The sequence below is a fragment of the Gallus gallus genome, chromosome 12 (assembly GCF_016699485.2).
Source record: "Gallus gallus isolate bGalGal1 chromosome 12, bGalGal1.mat.broiler.GRCg7b, whole genome shotgun sequence".
Classification (NCBI taxonomy): domain Eukaryota; kingdom Metazoa; phylum Chordata; class Aves; order Galliformes; family Phasianidae; genus Gallus; species Gallus gallus.
Genome location: NC_052543.1, coordinates 4,092,382 through 4,116,749, shown reverse-complemented (window position 1 = coordinate 4,116,749; position 24,368 = coordinate 4,092,382). Strand labels below are relative to the sequence as shown.

Here is a 24,368-nt window from a genome sequence, read left to right as displayed (position 1 = left end):
ATTCAAATTATTTAGATAGATTAATGAAGAGTAGGTAATTAGATAAAGAAAATAATACAGCAAAGGGAAATAAATGATTTGGTTCCTCGCATTCCCTGTAATTTGTTGAAAACTAATTGTGCAACTGACAAATCTTAAGAAGAAAGTCAGAATTTAATGTGACAGAATCATCACTGCTGAGAAATCCTTCTCCCTTCAGCTTGTGCTAGGACTAGAAATATTACCTGACCTGGGTGCGTTGTTTAGAAAAAGAAAAGGATACATAAATATTAAGATGTTTTAATTTTTAATATAAAATTCCTCAAAAATGTATGTTTTATCATACTTCTGCAACCTTTCCCCCTTTTGGGGGACACCGTGCCCTGAAATTTGGGCCAATTACTCTGAGTTTATTTTTCATGCAAAGATGAAAAATCAGAATATTCAGAAACAACTTACAGAGCCTCTTAGATGTGTATTCTGCTCGTGCTTTACAGGCTTTGCATTTAAATATAGAATGCTTTGCATTTTGCCTCTACCTCGTGAAAGTTTCTATCTCTTTGCTTGGAACATACCCATGATGTTATTACTGCCGGAGTTCTTACTCTAAAAACAGTAACGTCAGCAAAGAAAAACTCCCCTTTCACTTCTACAGCCCGTAAGAAAGGAGGAATCAGACAAAATAACAAACTCCTACTATTGGCATTAGAAGTTACTTGTTCACTGGAGGAACTGCTTGAGAACACCTAGAGAAGTTGATCTAGTTTTATTCTGCAGTGCTATGGTGAAGTGAAAAAAGAAACTACCCTACTGATTTTCCAAAAGGTTTCACTGTGCAACAGAAATGAGTTACAGCTCTCTTAATGCCAGCTCAGTTCTATCATGCAGCTCGTAAGAACAGATGTATGTCACAGCTCTGTATATAGGGGGAAAAGTGACATCAAACATATTTGAAGTGAAAAATTAGGAATTCTTTCATGAAGTATGCTATGAGCCAGTGAGATTAACTACAAAGCAATAAGCCTGATCCCACTGTATCAAGTAGGATGTTTTAGATACTTCTTTTATGCAGAGGGATCTAGGAATAAGGCTGGCCAGTAAAAGCAGTGAACACTGCTTTCTCTAATCAAATCTAATTTGGGATAACCAAACACTAAACAAACAGAGGCTGCTGCTTCCCATATTTTAAAAAAATACATATTTTATATTTGCTAAACACAACACTGTAAAATCAGAGGAATTTTCATGAATTATGACCTTTCTGTAAATTTGTATCCTTTTAAGAACTGAGTATATTTTCTGGATATACACACACATACATATATGTTAAGTAATAAGACTAACTAACAATTACACATTTTTATTTCAACCTCTAGAGCTCTACAGAATGTGTAGCAGTTCCTTCGACACAGCAGGAGGCCAACAACAGCATGTGTCAGAAGCCTATACAGCTTCATCACTTTAAGTTCAGGGACTGCACATACAAAGCACTTTTTCTGGGTCAGCTGTATATTCCTAAGTAGGATATAAACCAATTTATTTTAAATTGTGATAAGTTGATTTTCAGCTAACAAGTAATAGCATTTCTGGTGCCAAGTACTTATTCAGGTATATAATATTTTTTTTGTCCCTTGGAGGTAAGTTCTACACAGAGGTATAAGCCATTAGGTTAAACCATTCATTTCCCATTATACCTCAAGGAAAATTCTTAGACATTATTGAAAAATATAGTTTAATCTAGGCTGCAAAAAAGGTTACAAGAAGTTGATCTCTTTCTCTTAGAAATTAATTCTTTCCTTTCTTTCTTCTCTCCAAACCCTGCAAAAACACAGCTATGAGAGCTGCTTTGAAAGTAATGCCTCCTATTTTATTATATTGGCCCATGGTGTTACAGGTGGATGTTGGTGGGATGGCAGTAGAGGCTGAACCTACATTTTGTTGCCATGCAACAGATGGCAGCAGTGGGGCAGTCCAACAGAATGGTGTCTGACATGGAAGTACTTAAGAAGCAAATGAGTGGTACTGAATTCCTCCATGCTGAAAAATTGCACCCTTTGACATTCACTCATATTTGGCGAACGTTTATGGAGGCCAAACAGTGGATGTAAACACAGCGAGGTGGTGGGTGCTGTGTGTCAGCAGTGGGGACAGCAACAGTGCACCATCTTGGCTGGTGTAGATTTTTATGAGCATGGCATGCAGAATTTGACCATCACTGGTGAAAGTGCAGAGCTAATGGTGGCCATTATGCTGAAAAATAGCCTTTTCTAACTGAGAATTTGCTCCATCAAAGAGTATTATTATGCACTTTGTATCTCTTGTAGTTTCCATGGAAATAAATAGGAGGCATTTCTTTCAGAGCTACCAATGTACCTTTTAAGTATTCTCTAACTGCATAATATTAACAGAAACCAGACTTGGGCAGTTTCCCAGGGGATTTCAAAGCACTCAGATCCAACTGTGTTTGCAGTCTCAGCTCTCCTCTGAACATACTGTCAGAAAAGTTGATTTACAGAAAGTTTCTTTTCTCCATGTTCATCAAAGACCTGCAGAATTAATCCAACTGCCTTACATTGGAAAAGTTAACAGCAGGAACATACTCTGTTGAATTACTGACTTCAGCACTTTCCACTGAAAATAACTGAGTTTCTCTTCCTAACTATAACGCTAAGATAAACAGGAATAGTAACTATTGTTTCTAATGGGAGAGAAGATAGAAAGTCCCATAGATACTTGCTTTAACACACTGATTTAATATCCTTTGACACTCAATTTCAATATTAAGTTCAGACATTAAGACCAAACACAACAGATATTTGCCAGGCAGTTAAATTGTGCTAACAGAGAGACTAGGTTAGAATAAATCAAGATTCATTTCTTCAGCTTACTGAGCAATGGTTTTCATCCAGCAAAACACTTAGGCAAATGCTTAACTTAGTGCTCAGCCACTGCAGGCCTGAGACTAAATATAATTCTGCAGTCTCCAGTGGGACAGAAGGGGACTTGGTTCTGTGGGTGTATTTGTTTTACACACAAAAAAAGTGTGTAAGAATTATAAACAAAGGAAAATGAGAGAGTCCTCATTAATTTCCTGGTTCTTAGTCTCTAAGAAACCTGAAATCGGGGTGTTGGATCTAGGGTGGTCTAGGGATAAGAGAGAGATGGGACTTGTAGGCAGGTTTAATATCTTCTCTGATTTTGTCAAGTTATCCCACTAGCTTATCTTACTGTTTAGTACTTGCTATGTCAGAAAGTAGCTTTACATGCATAATGCAACAACTACTGACTGTAAAGAAAAAAATTCTGTTATGAACATGACAAAAAATAAAATGACTCTTGTCAATGTAGTTGATGCTCTACTGGAGGGATAGGGCTCTATAGCAAGTAAAGACTAAACGTACTTTACAAACAGAAAAATACAGCTGTTCTAAGACTAGTGTTCCAAACTAACACTGACCCATTCCATTTAGTACTGGAATTAGACTATTAGAAAAGACTGAAACACCTGCATGCTATAGATGGGGTCAAGAAGCTGTAATAAGAGACGGTCAAAATTGACTACATATATATATATATATATATTTAATCAGTGCAACCTGGCTCACAGATAGTCACTGTGTAAGAGCATGCACAAACATCCACATGTTCCCATTCCAGTCAGCCTCTTCTCAAAAAGATGCTGACAACAGCAATTTTTTTTATGAAAACACTGCAAGTTGAAATTGTGCTAGATTCCTGACCCCAGCATTATTTCTCAAAACTACGTGAAGACTTTATGAACACTTATGAGAGTGCCACATCAGAAGAAAAGATGATACAATCCCTTCATCATGGTGTTCTTCTTCAGGTCTGTGCTGATCAATGTGTAAAGAGTTTTACAATGAAACTTTATGTACAGGCAACTCAAAAGTTTTGAAACCAGTCTTTGTTAACTGAAGCTTCTAACTGCAATTTTAATCAACAGGAAAGACATCACAGTTCCTATTTGTTCAACTTCCATGCCTAATTCCTTATGAATGAATTAATTCACTCATAGCATGTTTGTGGCATCTCTTATAAGCTACTGTAGAGTTTATGGAATAGGAGCACTCAGAGGGTAATGACACACACAAAACATCTGTACAGTTCATAGAGGAAAGAGGGGATCTTACATAGTTGAGAGAGAGATCTATCAAATAAAACAAGCTAGGTGTTCTTGACGTACCATTGACTAAGCTGGCATTTGCATTATCAGTGGCATTTGCACCTGCTGCACCATCTGTTGCTGAAGGAGGGTGGGAGGAGGGATGGGAAGAATCTACTGAATAATAATGGATAAAAACAAACAAAAAACAACAAAAAAAAACAATAAATAATAATAACAAATGCACATGACAAAACCAAAAGCATGTATGAAATACTGTGGCTTTGTTTTCTCCAAAATCAATGTTTTAAATTAATCAACTTAACTGCCAAAAGCAAAACATCAATATAGAAAAGCAAAAAACTCATATATAAAAGAACAGTAATTACTAAATAAACAAGAAGGACATTTAACAAACGTGACAGTTGGTGAGAACTGACTACACATAACACTGCGTATGGTCCTTGAGAGGAAATTTTTTGCTCAATTTAAAAAAGGTTGAAATATTTCCCTTGAGTAAATGAACTTATGGGATGCACTGGGATTTTTAAAACGTGCAGCATACTGCATAGTATATGCAACATGACATATTTTGTATTTGGTGTAACACTGCATGCTTCAGTACATCACTGCTGGCAAAGCCTAGTTTTACATGGGCTGGGCCAATCCATGTCCTGTCATCACCTAGTAAAAATGTACACTGATTTGAGTAGAAACACTACGTTTTCCATGCTGTAAGCAGAAATGTAGAAGAAACACAGGGTCTTGGAAAATACAGTTTTGTGGAGAATAATGTGGTTTTAAATTCAAATGATAGGCATTCTATAATTGCCAGTTTTGAGGTAAAATGAAAAAACTTAACAGAACGTGAAGTCCTCGTTTTGTTTTCAGCAATTATCTCCTTATTAGAGAAGCTGTTCGAGCAACACGTGGATGAGAAACTGATACCTTTTTATTATTTTATTGTGGACTTTTGTGGACTGTGGAATCTCTGTAAATAATAAAGTTTTACTTGTTTCTGTTGGCCAGTTGTTCACCAACCACACACCGGTCCTCTAATGAGTCCAGGCCAGGAGTCTTGAACTTCCTCAGTACTTAGCCCATAATGACTGTTTCATGCTGTACCGGTTTGTTGTTCAAGAAAAATCATTTTCTTTTATTTACAAATGGTAAATTGAGAGAAGAAAATAAACAGCATGCAGGATTTAAAAGCACATCCTGGGAAAGCAGTTGATGAAAATTTCAATTGCAAATGATTACTCTGATGCTAACAACACTGTTTTGGTTACTCATGCTTATTTTTTATTCCATTTGGATACTCTACTAACCAGCACAGCACGAACTGCTAATAGCAAATCACACATTTCAGCATTTAATAAACTGTAATTTACTTGTGGAGATTAACTGATTATTCAAGCTTAACATTAAGATTTGCAACACCAATAATGCGTGCACACATAAATGTTTGCCATGAACAATCCTGTTGATTTGAAATTGTTCTTTAATTTAACTGGACCAATTAAAAGACAGTTATTTTGATCATTTGTTCAACCCTGATTTGCACCAAAGCTTGCTGGCTAAAAGCCTTATCCTTTCATCTGATGAGGTAGAATGCTTACTCTACCTGGAAGCTGAGGTCCATCCTCCTGTTTCACACCTGTATGATGATTTTTACAAAATGTTAATGAACAATAAAAACATACACCCACATGAGAGTGAAGCAAATTGTTAGGACTGGTAGGATTTCACTGACTGGCAAGTTTATATATCTTAAGTTGGGGTTCAATCAGCAACCACCTTTGCGTAGACGCGCTTCTGCACTAGCACAAATCTACTAGTAACACTACAAAATGAGGAGGGTTGTTCTTGGTATTGCAGCTGTATGCAGTTGGATTAAGTTCTGTGTAAAAAGATTTTACACATCTCTGCAAGAATCTCTGCCTGTACGAAATAAGTGATGAGCACAGTGCATTGCATTGCTTTGCTATCCCAGATTTCTCTTTCACTAGGCTATCCACAGCGAAACATTGCAGAATTATAGTTGTCCTGAGCAAAATAATATAAAGCTAAACAAAGGACCTCAGGGCAGACAGCTGTTACGTTCAAGCAGATACTGAAGTTGCTCCTTCCCATCTACAGTTTCCTTATACACTGCCAAAACAGATGCTGCCAGCTCTTGGAATATCTATGTCTACGAGTCTTGCTTCAGTGGCAGCAAGATTAGACTCCAAGACATTGTTTAAAGCTAGTCTGACGTGGAAGCGTTACATACTTTGGGAAGCTTTGATCTTTCTCTTTCTAAAGCTCTGCAAACTTATCATGCCTACCAGGTATCGTGCATTTCTGTGTTTCATCACATAAGAAGGGATTTCTGCAGGGAAACAAGGAGTAAAGTGACACCACTTGCTGTATGGGCGCAGAACGGAAATTTTAGGCCATGAAAACAGTTTTGCATTGGCCTTCCTATATTCAGTTACAAATCAAAGGGATGGAAAAGAAATAATAAAGGTGGAATAACTGTCTGGTGGGTGGAAGTAAAACATTCAGTAATACTACAACTATTTTATTAACTGTGAAAAGCATCAAGAAGAGAGGGAATGTCTAAAAGAAAATCATATTAATGGGCCCTCATGCATGTCTGATAGAAAAATATTCTTAGAATAAACACGGTAAAAAATTCTGGAAGTAGAAAGAAACAATTTACAGAAAGACTGCAAGGACCGGAAAGGACACATTAAATCACATTTCTGTTTAGTGTTCAACCCATAAATTAGCAATTACTTAGAACTTCCAACTATAATAAGATCAAAAGTTTGTAGAAACTTCTTTAGCTACTGATACATGACCTCAGAGTTAAACTCTGTTAACTTTTGTTGTTATTTACTTTATTCTCTTTTGCTATTCTTAGTCTGATTCTGTGCCTTAGGAAATTACCTAACAATAGCCACATCTTATTTTATTTCTGAAGCTCAAATTTCCTTCTCTCTGTTCTTAAAAAGAGTACTACATAGATGCAAATGCAAGAGAGCAAAACCTTTGCAAATTTTCAGTGATTATTCATTCATGTAAAAAGATACGACAATGGGAGTATGCCCATGTATTCCCTTGCATTTAATTATATACTGAGAGTCTGCAATTTCACATTGGAAAAACATCTTGTTATCCAATGCATGTTATTGGGTAACAGCTTTTGCTGTTTTTCCATGTGACATGCAATGACAAAAATGGGTACAAAAAAGTTCTTTAAATCTTTTTTGTTTGTTTGTTGGTGGGACTTTTTTCTTTGATCGATTTGTTGGTTCTTTATTTTTGTCAAGAATTGAGGAGATTTCTAGCTGTAAAAAACAAAAAGCTTCCTTGTGAATATTTGTATGTGTTGGGAAATTTACCTTTTTTGTCTTTCTTTTCTTCTTCTTCTCCTCCAGCACCTAACAGAGTAAAGATGATGCCTGTCTGAGAATTCACACCCACAGCAGTTACAAGCATTCGTCCAGAGCCTTCCATGACGTGAGTACCTGAATATATGGAATATAAGCATTTTATACATTTATATCCACACATATTTATATACACACATATATATGAAAATTATAAAGAAGAACCATTAAATGTTAGGCATTCCTTTTGAGAAACAGTGCCTATTTAATTGTCCTGAAAGTGCTAATTTACAGCTTTTATTCAAGTAAATGTTAGGAGCCTCTTAGAAAACTTCTGCTATGAGTTGTGGAGACATAAACTAAAACTCCTAGAAACAGTCATGAGTGCTTTGATCTAACATCTTGGGAAAAACTTACAACACTGAGTATTTAAAAAAAAAAGCTTGAAATTCAGAATGATGAACTGTTATGATAGTACTTAAAGCCAATTACTAGAAGGTTCTTTAAAAAAAAAAAAAGCCTGAAACCATAGTTATACAGAGAAGAATTCTCAAACAGGCTTATTGTAAACTACCACAAAATGGATTTTAACCAGCTGAGTGATGCATCTGTTGCACTGAGCAATTACAGAACGTTATTGATTTCTGATGGAGAATCTTATTGGTCATTCACATCTAATCAGACTAAATGGACAGGGAAAGATTTGTTCTACATCCTTGTCTTAAAATGGCGTTTTATGGGATTGAGCCTCATCAACACAGATTTCTTTCACTGAGTGGGCTGTATGAAATTGATCAGCTGCTGTAACATGAGCAGAATTCTGCAATGGATGAATGTTTTTCATTTACTCTGTTCACTAAACGTGTTTCAACCTCATGTAGAGCAATTACATGGAATTCTTTCTCTCTTCAGTTTTTCAATATTAATATAATACATTTTTCATGTGCTAAGTATTTAATTTAGCTGAAAAACATTGAATGTAGATAGAAAATGAAGGAGAAAAGTTCTGTGAGAAAAGAGATCATTATGTTACAGTTAAGGAAGGTACATTGCAGCACACACATTTTCAGATAAAAATGCAGTCAAATATGTGACTGCTTAGAAACCCTTGAATCTAACAGTACTAGTGACATAGGTCACTCCATAAACATGGGGTGTTTATCCCACTGCTTAGTTCCAGGAAGCTCACGGTGAACAAAAGTTCTCTATCTGCGTGTCTAAACCACCAGTCGCTGAAAATATTAAGAGGTAACTGAAGTTACTAACAAAGTGAAACAACCATCACAGTATTCTCTACGAACAAAAAAGTTTTACTGCAGAAAGTCATCTGCATGTAATCTCAGCATATCCAAATAATCTGGAACATTTCAAGTTAGATGCTCTGTTCTGAAAACTTCTGCTTCACAAAGCAGAAGCTTAGCTTTGGATATTTGCTGGCAAAGAATTAAGACAGAATCAGAACCATTTTTCTCCAGGCAATAACTAACCCGATTCCTTAATCGAGCTTCCTTTCTATTTCATACCCTAACGAAGAACCATGACAAAAAGATTTCTTTATTTATTTGTTCTTGAATAAGCTGACTTCTCTTTGTTTCAAAGAAATAAGGAACTTCTAGATATAAGTATGCAGTGCTGAAACTTAGGGTAACATAAGGTTCTGCCAGTCTCATTTCAGGAAGAACTACAATGGATCAGCTCCTCCCTGTAACTCTTTCATACCTTAATCAAATTAATCTAAATAACTGCAAAGGAGCTTTAAACAGTCAGCCTTACAGTTTTTTAAAAGTTAACTATTACCACGTGGTCTCCAAAATAATTCAGTGCGTCCAACGCTGAGGCCAGACTCACATTAAGAACTTCTGTTTATAGGAATCATGAGTTTCCCTGAATTTCAGACTGTACAAAACTCAGAGGGTGTATCAATTTGAATCAAAGCAGCTGAGTGTCAGGCAGTGCTCATCTTTTGGCTGATACACACCCATGCTCATTGCAAAGAAATTTAACGTTATCACAGCCTTGTTAATGCTGATAACTGTTGGTACAGTTACTTACGCTACACTACGTGTACAAATCTCTATTAGAGACCTAAAAGAAGGAAAATGTTTTAGACATAAGTGCAGTGGATTGCTTTCAGGTATATTAGTGTTTATAATGCTATTTCTGTCTTCCCAGGTGGTACCAAATGTAGCTGTATACAGATGGAAATGAACCATCTGGCTTAGTCAGCACTTGTACTCTTGCAATTGTTTCCCAAGTATAGTAAATGACTATCTGGATGATTAAACAGGACATTAAGCACAGAAACTCATTTAGTTTAATTATGTCATTGAAACCAATAGAATATTAAAAATCTTGTTTCAGGTGCCAGCAGTGAAAATAATGCTTCCTGATTCAGGGTGTTGATTTGTCACCAAATTTAGACTCACAGAAACAAACTATGGCTGCCTCTCAAATGGTACCTTCCTTCAGCTGTTCTCATGTCAAACCTGAACTGTTTTCATTTCCAACAGATGACTAATAGACAATAGTAGAAAGCATCAGCTCGATCATCTTTTTCTACATTCAAAAGCCTAGCTGGAACGAGCTCACCAATGCCTTCAAGGGCAAAGAAAAGAGGAAAAATTGAGGTCTTTTTGCAGGAGTTTTTGTCTCTTCGTTTATTTGTTTTTCTTTTTTATTAAAATATGGGCCTATGCTAACATCCAGCAGGAATTCAGTTTTTAAACTCATTGTGAAGTATAAGTGTGACACAGCGGCCTTCCATTTCTTTGATTTCTTAGCTATTTCCAGCATATGAGGTCAAGTACCACTGATATTAGAACTTGAATTGAATCTCAGAAGAAGGTGGTATTTTGCATGTCAGAATCCCAAGTAATCAAATCTACTCATAAGCAAATAGAGTTCAAGGATTTTCTAACACAGCATGAGTATAATTTCATTAGTAGAAGTACGGAACAAAGGTTTCTGTAGCTCTTGTTAAAATATCATATTAATTCTTCAGTTTTTTTGTAATTACAATAGAGAAGGAAATTATATATAAAGAGTACACATTTTAACTGTGCCATAGAACCACAAAAACTAACTTCTCTCTTCCTAGCAAGAGCTTTTGGAAACAGGAAAATCATCTTCTCTCCTAACTCAACTACTTTTCCTTTTTCTTCCTTCCCTTCATGCCTCTCACAGCAATACTGTTATGTTTTTTACACAGTAACTGAACTCTATCCAAAAAGATATCATTCCATTCAGGAACTTGTGAGAGTACGTTAACCAGATGAGAAAGAGAAGCCTTCTCATGAACAATGACTTCAAAAGTACTTGAAAATATTATTTCAGATTATAATATATTGATTATCATGAAATAAGCAGACAGTTATTTTGTAATCATGTTCCAGCTGAAATCTATTACCAACTGATCCATTTAGAATTAGAAAACAAGAACAAAACAAAAATTTATTTAACTGATTTATTTGTATTACAGCATGCAAATATTATGAATAACTTGAATTTACGTCAACTGTCATGGAATCATAGAATGATAGAATCACAATGTTGGAAAAGACCTACAATAACATCTAGTCCAACCGTCCTCCCATCACCATTGCTACCACAAGCCACTAAACCATATATCGTAGCTCCTCATGTCATGGACCATAGATGCGAATATTTTAGTGTATTCATTTTTTTTTTTCTAAGCACAGCTATGAGGTTTTTTCCTATTATTTCTAACATAAATATAAAAAAAGCATTTCAAGAGGCTTTAAAATGTAATGGTTAAATTGAAGCTGTAATGCAGTGAATTGAAACGATTTTTACTTCCTAGGATAGAGCTTTCTTTTTCATCTAAAAATTTTCATTATTTTCTCAATTCATAAAATAAATGCCACAATCAGAAATAATTGCATACAATCAAAAAGCAACAGAATGTCTCTCATTGAGAACAGGCAAGGTCAGTGTCTGTGTTCAAAAGATCAGCTGTATCTAGGTTACCACAACTTGATGGTGTGCAAAAACAAATCAAAACCAAACATGAACAAAGCAGTGCATAAAAGATAAACTCAGTGAGAATTGAAGAAGATTTACCTGACAGTAGCATTGGATCTTTGTCAACAGATTTGCGGACTTGGTCTGATTCTCCAGTCAAAGAACTTTCATCAATTTTAAGATCATTTCCTTGAATAAATATCCCATCGGCAGGTAGGAGATCACCTTTCAGTAAGAACATGGTAATGGAAAACCACAGTTGTTTTAGTGAGTGTTTTTATAATTACATATTTTTTTAATATAAAATTTCAAGAAACAGTAATTATATTAAACTGTAAAATGAAAGCAAAGGTGAAAGAAGTAAAACAATAATGGTCCACATTAGCCATATTACTGCAACCCCATAGGAAGAGGCCCTTATTTGGCAAATACTTCTTGCTTAATGCTATCTCAAGAATCAGAACGCATTGCACTTAATATATGATGAGCATAACCACTAAGACTCAGGGGAATGATCTTTTTGACATGACAGTAAGGTTTCTCTGCCATACTACATAAGAATAAACAGCAGCTCTCCCAAGAAGCCTGCAGCTAAGCCCAGGAGAGACTTGATGCCTGATGTAACAGGCATGTGTCTGGAATTTGCCAGTAGAATCACACAAAGAGAACACAGAGCTCCTATAATGGTCTTCCTGTTCACTGGAGAATGGCAGGAAGGGAGGTCCCCACAGTATATATCTGTAAGGCATCCGCCCACTAGCAGCATTCAGTCTGAAGAGAACTACAGGATGCATGGTTTTGGAGTGGCCTACCAAGTATGCAGACGGGCACAATTCCTTAACAAAGTGTTTAAAAATGCTTTCTCATATTCATAATTGGACATAATAAAAAATATATATATCAAAATACCCTAATCGTCCATGAAAGAGAATTACCACTGCATTAACAGGTTTTGGCCTTGTCAGGGAAAGAAAGTGAAGATTATGAAAATAAAATTTATTGCCAAGTGCAGTTTTATTGTAAGTATCTTGGGCTGAGTTATTCTTTTGCCCTAACAGTGTAATTACTGTCATACCATGGACAACTGCAACTCCAAATAATTCTGTCTTTTCAATTAGTTCCAGTGCATGAGTTCCAAATATACTTTATTCTGCTAGAATAAAGTAGAAAGGGGGAAGAGGAATATATAAACCTGAAAAAAAAAAGTAGTTATATGGTTGAGAAAACTTACCATATTTCACCTGTGCAATGTCACCAACTACTATCTCTGCCACTGGGATTTGGATAACCTGTCCACCTCGGACAACAGTAAATTTCTGTTCCTGCTCAATACGACTTTGAAGCCCACGAAACTGCTTCTCCTTGCTCCAGTCATTGAAGGCAGTGACAAGTACAACACAGATAACAGACAGCAGGATGGCAGCACCTTCAATCCAGCCAGCTTCAGCCTCACCTTCATCTTCAGCTCCTCCTGTTGCAGTGCCACACCCTGCAAAGACAGTTTAAGAATCATTCAGTCAGTCAAAGATGAGGTTTATCACATCTACCACAAGGAAACCTTGCTGTGAAATGGCAACAAATTTAAGGAATAGAATTAGTTTTAAAAGTACTATCACCTAAATGATGAATACAGAATAAGAGAACAAGAGAAACAGAATTGAGAATAAGTAGAAATAAAGTTGTCTGAGGAAAGGAGTAAGAAAAGAATAGCATAAAATAAATGTTAGAACTTTTAGTTTCTCTACTAAACAAGTAGTTGTCCTTGGTAAATGCAGGCTAAACCAATGGATAAAGAAGGCATTGTTTCTGTTATCTAGGAGGGTTTTGATAAAAAAAAACGATTAGGATCAACAAGCATATGAGTACTTAAATGTGATAATGAAGGCTATTAGGGAACATGGAGTAATGAATGTTATGTTCAATAGTAAAAAAAAAAAAAAATTAGTATAAATTCATCATAAATCCAATTAATAACTAATAATCAATATAATCCATGTATTTCTTCCAGAGAAATACATGGGCACTCTGTGGAATAATAAGTAGATTATTTATATCACAAATACAAAAGTATTTTATTCACACTCCCCAAAGAAAAGGCTCCCTTTGCAGGGTTGCCCTTAGACTGATGGACCACATCTCTATACACAGTACAAAAACTTTGCTGAAGTTCTAATTTTTATAGCATCCGAGAAATGAAGTAAACTCTCTTCATTTCAGTACCTTGAGTTGCTTAGAATCAGTCACAGCTGCAACTTACAAACTCCCAGGTGCAATTTCTCCATTTAGCAGATACTACTTGTGGGAAGGACAAATGAAATTTGTTCCTTAACCTTTAAATCATCTTAATTGGACCGTGTTAGATTTTAGATTTCTCTTCCAAATCAGTAGATTCACTTTTGCCTCGAGTAGATTAAACTGTTGCCCAGCACATATAATTTCATTTTAGCAAATACAAGACAAAAATTCACCACTCTTTTTTCATTAAGGATGATTCAGAAGTAAGTATCAAGAAAATCCTATTCTTCTTAACAGCATGCTTCCTCCCCCATTTCTCACAAAAGAAACCCGGCCTGATCAGGCCACAAAGACTGATTTTACTTCCTTTCTGGATTTCAAAATCCTCACTGGTTGAACTTTAATCTAGCTCGTATAGAAGTCAACATAAGCATCATTTCTTAAAGTGATCCCTTAGTCCAGGCTAGCTAATGACGGTAATAGGCAGATCGACTCGCAGAAGTGACAGGGAGCATCACATGGGCAGATCAGCTTAAGCAAGTAGGGGAGTAGGGAAATCCACTGAAATGCATGGTCAAAAACAGAAGTTCGTAGTTTAGGTGGACGGGAGAAATAGTGAGTTTATGGATTTTAGAATCGCTATTGGTTGAGATTCAATCTAGTTTCTATAAATAAACAGTAAGTGTTGCTTCTTACGGTGAACAACTTGTCCAGGTTATCTGACATAATGACACATAAATTTACCCAATAGGTAAATTTACTGCAATATGTAGCATGAAGCAGAAGTCTTACACTATTTTTATTCGATATGACTCAGGATTATAATAGTAAAACCAGAATATGAGGAACATGAATTGATTTCTTTTTTTGTCAGTGGATTGGAACTCAGGACCACAGTTTTAAATACCACAAACATGTTGATGGTACAGAAATTGGAATCCCACTCATTGGCCTGCTGCTGTCCAGCCCGCAGGCTGAAGAACCAAAACTCTCTTCTAATAGCATCAATGTGCATGTTCTTGTCTGCTCTCACTGACTGCCTCACTCAATCCCAAATATCAGATGAATGGTGGTTCTCATCTATCAGGAAAAGAAAAAATAGAAGTACCTCGTTGTCAGTGTTTTTAAGGTTAGGAGGAAGCAGAATTTCAGCTATGCAAGGAGTATGAACATAAAGCATTAGATAGGTCCAAGCTTAAGCAGCACCTGAGCAAAGCTTCTGAATATCTACAACTTACAGGTAGGTATTCTTAAAGACAGTTCAGAATTGATGTTGCACTTACTGGGGATCTAACCTAACGTAACTACAATCAGGACACTGTATTTGCTTTTTGCAGCCCCAGAGAAATGAAACGGGTTGAGAGTGTTTGATAAATTAATGCCAAAACTGCACGTTATTTTGGTTATAGGAATTAACAGTAGCTGCTTCAAGGGAATAAAGTCTCCAGCATTTGTAAGTAAGATTTCAGAACAGATTGTTTTAGTGGAGGTTTACAGATAAGCAGGATTTAAAGAATGCAGCTAGCCCTTAAAGAGATGATCAGTCAGGAAACATTTTATTGACCTATGTTGTGTTCTTGTTTCATAATTATTTAGGAAGCATTCCCTTTAAATAGGAGTAAGTGGAAACTTGCACCTCTGCTGTTATGCAGCCCATGGAGAGGAGCCTGCAGTGAGCAGGAGGTCTGGGAGAGCTGCTGATGGTTGGGCACATGCAGGAGCAGCTCCTGAAGGATAGACCCTGTAGTAGGGAGCTGTCTTGAGCAGGGAGAGTGAGAGAGAAGCATGGTAGAGCTGAGCTACCTCCCCCCAGTACGAAGCCATCACTCATATATGAATTTTCAGTAAGGAATTGTCTGTATTCCTGAGACAAAAAGCACTTATACTACTCAACTACATATGTTGTATTATTCATCCTCCTTTCTGTATGCAGTGATACAGTATCACCTTTCTAGATATGGGGAAAATAAGGAATATAAATAAGATACAAAAGAGTAATAATAATATGCTTAAGTAGAATATGCATACTGCAGTCTCAGACATATAATGCTTATCGTAAACGCTCATGTAACTCCTAGAAATGTTGTTTAGATCTAAGATTGCTATTACGCTTTCACAGGAGAGTACTTGGTTCCTGATGTTACTGAAAAATAGGCCTGTGATTTCATTATGGAAAGGTGCAGACTGAACAGCATCACAGAAGTTTTTTTAATGTGCATATGTGTGATTTGTAATAGGGTTTTATTCCAAAACAGTGAATACTGAAATACTCATTTAAAATTATCTTTAACATGGGTCCTATCTGTCAGAAAGTTAAATTTCAAAAACGTAAACAGGTTTTTAACATGAAGCTACTTTCTACCATAACCATGAACATAGGCCTTATTTGTCATTCCCTGAAGTCTCATTCTCATGAGATGGAAAATACATACTCAGTTTGAAACTGCGATTACACAGATTTGACTGCAAGCCAGGACTGTAAAGGGGTTTAACTCCCTCAGCACAGGAGAAGCAGATGAAGTCACCAAATGGATTAGTTTATTCAGAGTGTGCAGGAACAGACAGGTGATCTGAAGCCCCTGTGGACAGCATGGCCTCAAAGAGCATTCAGATACAAAGGGGACTGATACCACTGTGACCTTCACAAATTTTCTCAAAGGAACATTATCAAAAACTTGTTTAAAAAAAAAAGAGAGAGAGAAAGAATTTTCAGGGCTTACAATTTGATGAGAAACAGATCAGCAAAAATTGTTGAAAAAGTTTTCTACAGAAGGGAGGTGAAGAGAAGACAGAATCTGAAGGTAAAGAAGATTCATGAAAAAAAGGGAAAAGTAATTCAAAGCAGAACATGTGGTGGGTTCATCTGAAGTCGCAGCAAGTTGGGTTTCAGTCTCATCAGACTGCAGGTAACCTGGGGGCTAAAAAGAGACACCCAGGAGCCTGGAAAGCTGAGCACTCAGCCTGTGCCGGGCCCTCTGAAGCACTTTCCTTAATGCCAGTAACTTCAAAGTCAGCAAAAAGTCTATTCTGCATCTGCAAGATTTTCGTTCCATGAAACAGTTTAGGAACTAAGAACAGGACAGAGGCATAAGATATTAAAAGGGAGCTGTCCGACAGAAAAGGTTTGGATGCACTTTGTATCAAAAGGAAAAGGTGAGAAAGGACACGGATGTACAGAGGAGGTTAAAGCATATGAGAAAAGAAAGCACGGAACTTCATTGCTACCGGCAGGAAAAAATAATTTGCCTGGTGTTATTAATCACATGAATTTGGTGAAAGCAAGAGAAGGGGACAGGGAAAAAAAGCAGATGGCTGCACCAATAGCCATAGAGCACTGCCCAACATTTTAGCAGGCTCATTTCCTGATGGAGTGCTTTTCAGCTAGCAAACCTCATTTCAGTACAGATATTTCTCCTACAGTCTTCCAAATCAGAGGCAGTACTAAAAGATGCGTATAAGCACAGCAAAGCCAAAAATATACATCTCTGATTTCTAATGAGATTTCTAATAGTCATGTGGAGTTTCTTAAAGCTGCTTTGAGTATAGTTATAATTACAAACCATGTAGACTTAGCATAATAATTTTTAAATTAAAAAAAATATATATTTTAAAAAATCTATTAACATCTGTATTCCTAAGTCCCAACCTACAGCACATCCCTCTCAGTTACTCATTTCAACCTACACATTCCTATTTTTAAGCTGAGAATACCTCGTGGCATTTAAATTCACCAGGAAAAACTCATACCACCCCCAGAGGTAATTATTTTTGTCAGTCAAACTGTTTTTGCCATCAAAAAGACAACAGTTCCCAGGATAAAAACTTTCCATTTCATACCTTTCAGTAAAAGCCATTTTTTCCTTAGTTGAGATTCCAGCACTCGTATTACTACAGCAAATTGAGCAGTTCTAAGTTACAGCTTTTTTCATTCATAGAGCTAGGCTCACTACTAACTGTAAGTGATGTTACTTCGTTTGTGATGTTCAATTGAATAGGAAAAGGAACCAAAAAAAAGTCCAAAAAATATTCAGTAAACATCAAACTCCATTCATGAACAAGACTTTCACGTGTAACACTGTAACATTCATTTTCTAAAACTCCTTTCTGTGCCATATCATTTGCTGTAACATGATTCCAAAGAGTGATTGCCAACCACCAAAGGACCAACATCCCCCTTCCAGCATGGTGCGTCCCCAGCTGCTGAACTGCCTTCAACACAGGCACAGCACAGGGCAGGAGGGGCACTGCAGAGCCACTGCTAACAGCAAAGGTGCAGAAGTCACTAGAGCTTCAAAACAGAACTTTTCTTTCTTTCTCCCATGTTCTCCAAGGACTTATTCAACTGTGAAAAATATTTTCTGATTACTTGTAGTAAGTCAGACTGTGTTCTCCAGAAACATGTTTGTTTCTCTGATGAGTCAGGCAGAAGGGATTTACTAACATCAGATGCTTACAGTACACACATTTCAGGTTTTTGGTGCTTGTGTATTCACTGTACATGATTTTGGATGCTTATTTCAAAACGGTATTAGAATTCTTCTCTTTATATATATATTTTTTAGTTATGTAAGGACTCCAGTGAGGTAAAGAGACATAAAAAGACACTGTCCCTGTAGGTTAGTTATGTAAGCATCAACTTTAGAATTCCATATTAAATATTTACACGTATTCAACACAGTCATGCAAGAAAACAAACGTGTAAGCCCTAAGTGCATAAACATTCACACATCCCTCAGCCTGATCACAAACATTTGTGAGCTGAGAAATGTTCATTTCAATCACCTCAGCTTTATCACTCAATTACTCAACGTCAATAGACACAGTATGTCAAACAAGGTTCTTCCGACTGGCACCAAAGCAAAGCATTCTGCAAACATCACCTGAAGGGATGGGGACCCAACTCCACCAAAGGCAATGAAAGGGAAGAGGACCATAAAACTATTTCTGTAGTACATCATATTTAGTTCTGTTTTGTTATGTTCTCAATGCAGGACCTGCTCTTAGGGGGATGCAAGACAAAGCCTTGATATCTGATTGCTTGAGTGCCAAAAACATCTTGAAAACATGGCCACATATTCAATGGGTAAAACAGTTTTCAAATGTAAGACTCAGGCCAGGAAAGTTGCTCTCTGTGACAACTAATAGGAGTTCAAGTGCAGTTACTCAGCAATGCTTGTAAGGTCATATCCTAGTGGAATTTTATTATGGAATTAATTCTCTTGGAGAGCTTCTTCCTGGAAAATAAGTGAGAATATTTTATATTTCATCCCAGAGTTCTCAATCTCATTACCTCATGTCCCCAGTTGAGAGTTAAGTAGTGCTTGGCAACATGGAAATCTTTCTAATGAGCAGTATCTAAAAGCAGCCCAGTTTTGGCAATGATCTCTACGCATCTCTAATGAAGGGAAGGTATCTATGGGGCTTAATTTTTTGCAGCCTAACACACATTTGTAGAAACCAGATGTAGGCCACTTTACATTATGAAACAATTATTTAATTTGCAGGTCCCATATGACACAATGTGCACATTCTGCACTTCACAAGTTCTTAATGTGTTTTTCCTGAAGCCAGCTCAAATCTGAAACTTACATCATTCATCAATACCACTGACATCCAGTAATCAGTTTGCTCCCTAAGCACATTTTGTTAACAGTATAGAACAGACATTTTCAATATAGTTGAGCAAAGCCAGAGTGAAAGCACTCCTCTGGACTAATGCTTGGCTCCAGAAAACTGATGTTCCACTTAATCCCATCTGTATTTTACAACTGATGCATCTCTCTTTTTTCTTTTTCTTTTTTTTTAACCTGAATTTACTATGTATGTAGTATTGTTTCCATACTTCTTTTAGACTTAGCAGTTCTTGGGCAGAGTGATACTTAAATATTTCCAGAATGCAATAAAAATATACATTTACTGAACAAATAGGGAGGGAAAGATAAGGGGAAGATGAGGGAAATCCCACCAGCAGATTAGAAAAGCAAAAGATGCCGAGGCTGTGGAAGAGCAGAACCTGACCAGTTCTATTTCATTTAAAAAAGAAAAGTTGGTCCACAGGAAGTAGAGGGGAAACAGAGACAGACAGACTGCATACCCAGCCAGAAATACAGACGTTGTGAATCAGCCAGTTTGTGATCAGGAAGTCTGAGAAAAGGCAATACCTACTACATAAAATTGTAATGCAACTTTAAATAATGCAGAAGTGGGCCACTTGTGAGCATTTTAGAATATGGTAAAAGCAACAACAAAAAACCCAGCATATTACAAACAACCAATGTAATATATTTCCATCTCAACTCTTACAAAAGAGCAATTACATTCACTTAATTATCTTTTCAGGAAATGTTTGCTGCGTAATTCAGTACAAATTTGCAGAACAAGTGTTTTCACACATCATCAAAAATACTTATCCCACAGTAACAAACAGCCATAAACACTTCACATGCATTACTGAATTATGAATAAAACTTTTTTTTGAAAAAGACAAAATGATGAAATTTAAGAGAAAACTGCTTGTTTAATTCTTCAACTAATTAATTAATTGATGCTAATTTGGAGAACCAAAGACTTTCAGACAGAGACTAAGGTTCCCAGTGCTGTTTAACACATTCCATGAGGCCTCTGAAAGGCTTCGTCTACCCAAGGAAGGCTGTGCTGCTATAGTTAAAAAAAGAGATTGTCTAGAAAAGATACAGCTTATAAACAGCATATGTATCTGTTAGCATAATCTACAGCTATTCCATTAAAAATTCATACTTGTACAAATATCAACATATATAATGAAATTTCTGGTTAAAGTTGAAGGTTTCTTTGCATTCACACAGGACGTATAAAAATGAAGCCATGAAATTCTCCAAACTTAAGTCCCTTTTCAAAGAATGCAGATAAGATGTATGAGTCCTAACCTTAACAACACTCACTCAAACAGTTCGGGCTGATCAGATGTGAAAAACCCTGAGAAAAACAGAAGACTTTGGTTCAGTTGCAGGGCAGAAGAAAAGCATGTACCAAAGATTTGCAGTGCAGTTTGGTTTAATGGCCAGCCTTGATGCCTACTGTGAGGGTTCCCGGGGATAACTCTCAACTGCTTCAACTGTACCAGAAATGTGCTCGAGTTTACAATGAATTGAAGACTGAGCAAAACATTTTATAGCAGTGAAGAATACGGGGCACAAATAAAGAACTCATTTTGGATGATGTTATTCAAATGTCAGAACTATGAGAAAACTGAATGTAAGTGACAAACTAAATTTGAAAGATATGAGTACGAAATTGAATTAATAATGTAGAAGACTGATCTCACAACTGCGTGGGTTTTGAATCACTTTACTGGACTTCTAATATAAATGATACTAGCTGACTTACAGTAAAAAGAGGAGGAAAAAGAAAGCCTTTTTTCGTGATGATGTATTGTAAAACCATACTTAGAAAAGGTCATTAGGCCTGTGCAAAATATATACGTATATGAATAAAAAAGATGGGAAGGAATTAGAATTTCTGATAGCTTGGATAATGGCAGCAAAGTGGCCACCTGTATGTTGACATTTTTTCACTCAGATAAGTTTAAGTGAGTCAGATTTATAATTTTACTCTCTTAATTAAAAATAAATAGACATATCATACATAGGGTACACTGCAACTACCAGGCTACAGCTATCTTAGAACAGCTCTGTGAAACATGAAGGGGCCATTCTGGGCCTGAACACACTTCTGCAGAACAAAAGAGAAAACAGCACATTTGGACTCCCAGCTACCTAGGCGTTCTTTGTGCAAGCAAGTCAGAAAGCAATAGCTGTGATCATTTAAGTTAGGTTGTAGAAACAGGAAGATTGGTCCCATTAGTCATGGAGCAGTCCCTGAATATCTCCCATACTTCCTAAATACGGTCAGATGGAGAGGAGGAATTGAACACTTCCTCAGCTACTACACATCTTACAGATCACTGAAAGCACCAGGAAACATAGCAGGCCATGAAAATACATAAACGCTTATCTGCAAAACTGGCTATGAGTGAGGAGCTTGACTTTAAATATAGACTTTTCCCTGAGTATAAAGTTAAGAAAAAAAAAATGTTACCTAAATACATAATCAGATTGAGAGTTTTCTTGCCTGTACTTCTACTAAATCCTTATAAATAAAGCCCACTCTTTTTCTGCCTTAGGCAAACTGTTAAAGGACATTTTAGGGTGGCTTCTGCCTGCAAGACGAATGCTCCTACTGTTACATCGTGCTTTGGTTGCATTCTACCACAGGCAAAATGTACCTCCAAATATACTCCTTTTCTGTTTTCTTGCTTTGAAATGAGATGTTCTAATGAAGATGATTTTAGAGACAGACCACATTTAACAACAAATACGCTACCAAAAGCTTGCAGAAGTCTGTTGAAAAAAGTTGACTTTGTCTGGAAAACCTGACAGAGATGTCACTGGGGCTTCTAAAAAATCACACGGGAACACCGCCTGAGTTTGGGATTGCTGGCTGATGCACTCCTCCATACATCCCAGATCGCTTACAGAGGAACTATCAAACTCTTGTAACATATAAGCCCTGTGAGATAGCATAAGGTTACTGAGAATAGGTTTCTGGTTTTAAAGGACCTCTTCAAAGGAATTCATGGATTCTCAGAGGTTCACAGACCACAGCTTGAAAGCCACTGATGAAGAAAATTTGCAAGTGAGGAGGCTTAAGTAGCCTAGCCCAGCTAAGGTACTGCAAGAACAAAAAATTAAACCAGTGCTCCTTTCAGCTTAGGCTATGCCAATGTGCTACAGAACAGGTCCTGAAGCACCTCCACCTCCCTCAGTGCTCTAACACATCATTCTTCAGCCATTTTCATGAGAACAAGAGAACAAGGCTGAGGTAGAAATGGAAGATTTACAGACCTCAATCACAAAACCAGCTCATAAACTGCTGCATTTATTATTGTATTTAATCCCTCATATTCATTACTATATGCTATAAATTCTAAGAGGTGAAAATTGTTGTAAGAAGAGATTAAACAAAATACCATAATGTCTTGCATCAGAAAGCATTAAACACTAGCAAATACTGTGCCCATATAACAGTAGGTTTACAGTGCAAACCTACATGCTAAGGAACTATGTTTCTGGGCCACATTTTTTCTGTCTATTTTTATACAAAAGTGAGCATCCAGCCTGTGCACTCCCAGAAAGTATTCTGCAATATGAACCCAAGCATGTTAACTGCATACAAACTGGAAATGTAATTTCTCAAGTACTCTAGGAATCCAAATTGAAGTGTTAAAGCACATACAAGCAAAGCAAGCTAAAGCTGCCTGTAGTGAGGATATCCTCCATTTAGAACATGAATTTTACATTTGAATTTTGGTTTCAAGAAACTAATGCATATTTCAAGATTGTAAAATCTTATGTATACTTACCAGGAAGAGGATGAACTACTTATGCAATAACTGGAATCAATAGTTTAAATTGATAATTTTCTGACAGGAGATTTTATATATATACATATATGTCCAGAATCATGACAGTACGCATATGTACACACACAGATGGACACACTTAAAAAAGCCAACAGTATAATTCAGTGCCAGTACTCCCAATATTCACTGTGCCATGTCAGGCGCAGCAGCTGCAGACCAAGCTCTGCCTGTGCCATACCCCTGGCTGGAGGGCTCAGCAGGTCAGGGCTCGGTCTGTTCTCTGCCTGATAAAGATTTAAAAGAAAAGGTCGCACACATCCATGTAGATTTGAAGTAGAGACATTTTAAGATTATTTTCCCACCAGGCCAGTGCAATGCCTGATCATACAGGCACGTGTGCCTACTACATGCTGCTTTACAGATGTTTTATCTCAAAGACCTCTTCTACTTTTACTGGCTTACCCAGAAAAACAGAAGCAGCAGCATGCTGAATATCTGCCTCGTCACCGCAGCCGTGGTGTTCAGAAGGGTAGCCCTGTTTTCCAACGAACAGTCCTGAGTGCAGGCAGACTATGATTTTTCATTTCATTTGTTTGCATGCATGGAGACTTCTGGGAACACAACAACCTCCTTTGAGACTCAAGAAATAATCCTGTAAAACTTGACCCCAAAGTGTTTTTCATTAAAGTATAATAAATAGCTGATTTTGAGAATTTGGGACATTCTTGATATTTTAAAATTGCTGAATTAAAGCTGGTTTCTGGAATCACAATCAAACATGAAAATAATCAGCATTGCTGTGCTTCACATCGTTGCTTTAAGTTCTGTCAATACTGATGTTTCCAGAGCTTTTGCCTTGTTATTTTCTGGGGCAGTAAATTCTGATACTTTTTTTAAATCAGTAAATACATTATTTTAAGAGAGTTTTGGCTCCCTTTGTTAAAGTTGGCTGATTACTACTATTCCTCTGCAATATTAACATGCTGTTTAAAATGTTGCTCAAACTTCAAATGCTCACTGAAAAAGCTGAATATGTTACTATACGTATTTATGCCCCGGTATTTATAAATAAGTTGTCTTCAGGAAGTTGAAGTGTGCCTGGAAGTATAATATGACTTCATATAGGTCTTCATATGCATGTAAAATAAAGCAAGGCAGTTTCTTACAAGAGACTTTTATGTTAAAACCAGGAACAACCATCTCACCGCATGGACACAGGAACTATTTGGGAAAGACACAAAACTTCCATTACTGGAAACCTGGAGAAATAAGA

General features: G+C 36.7%; 1 protein-coding gene across 14 annotated transcripts in view; it reads right to left on the bottom strand.

Annotated features, from left to right (window-relative positions):
• ATP2B2 (ATPase plasma membrane Ca2+ transporting 2) overlaps positions 1–24,368 on the bottom strand; it is a 392,203-nt gene that overhangs the window by 79,876 nt on the left and 287,959 nt on the right. For 4 of the 14 annotated variants that reach the window (XM_040646619.2, XM_046900106.1, XM_040646614.2 and 1 more), the window contains exons 4-8: positions 12,692–12,949; positions 11,560–11,685; positions 7,492–7,617; positions 5,727–5,759; positions 4,184–4,279 (exon numbers count right to left, since the gene is read on the bottom strand). In XM_040646619.2, coding sequence (XP_040502553.1) covers positions 4,184–4,279; positions 5,727–5,759; positions 7,492–7,617; positions 11,560–11,685; positions 12,692–12,949 — 639 coding nt within the window. The remainder of the gene's footprint in view (positions 1–4,183; positions 4,280–5,726; positions 5,760–7,491; positions 7,618–11,559; positions 11,686–12,691; positions 12,950–24,368) is intronic. The other 10 variants (XM_040646622.2, XM_040646623.2, XM_040646617.2 and 7 more) reach the window with 3 other exon arrangements.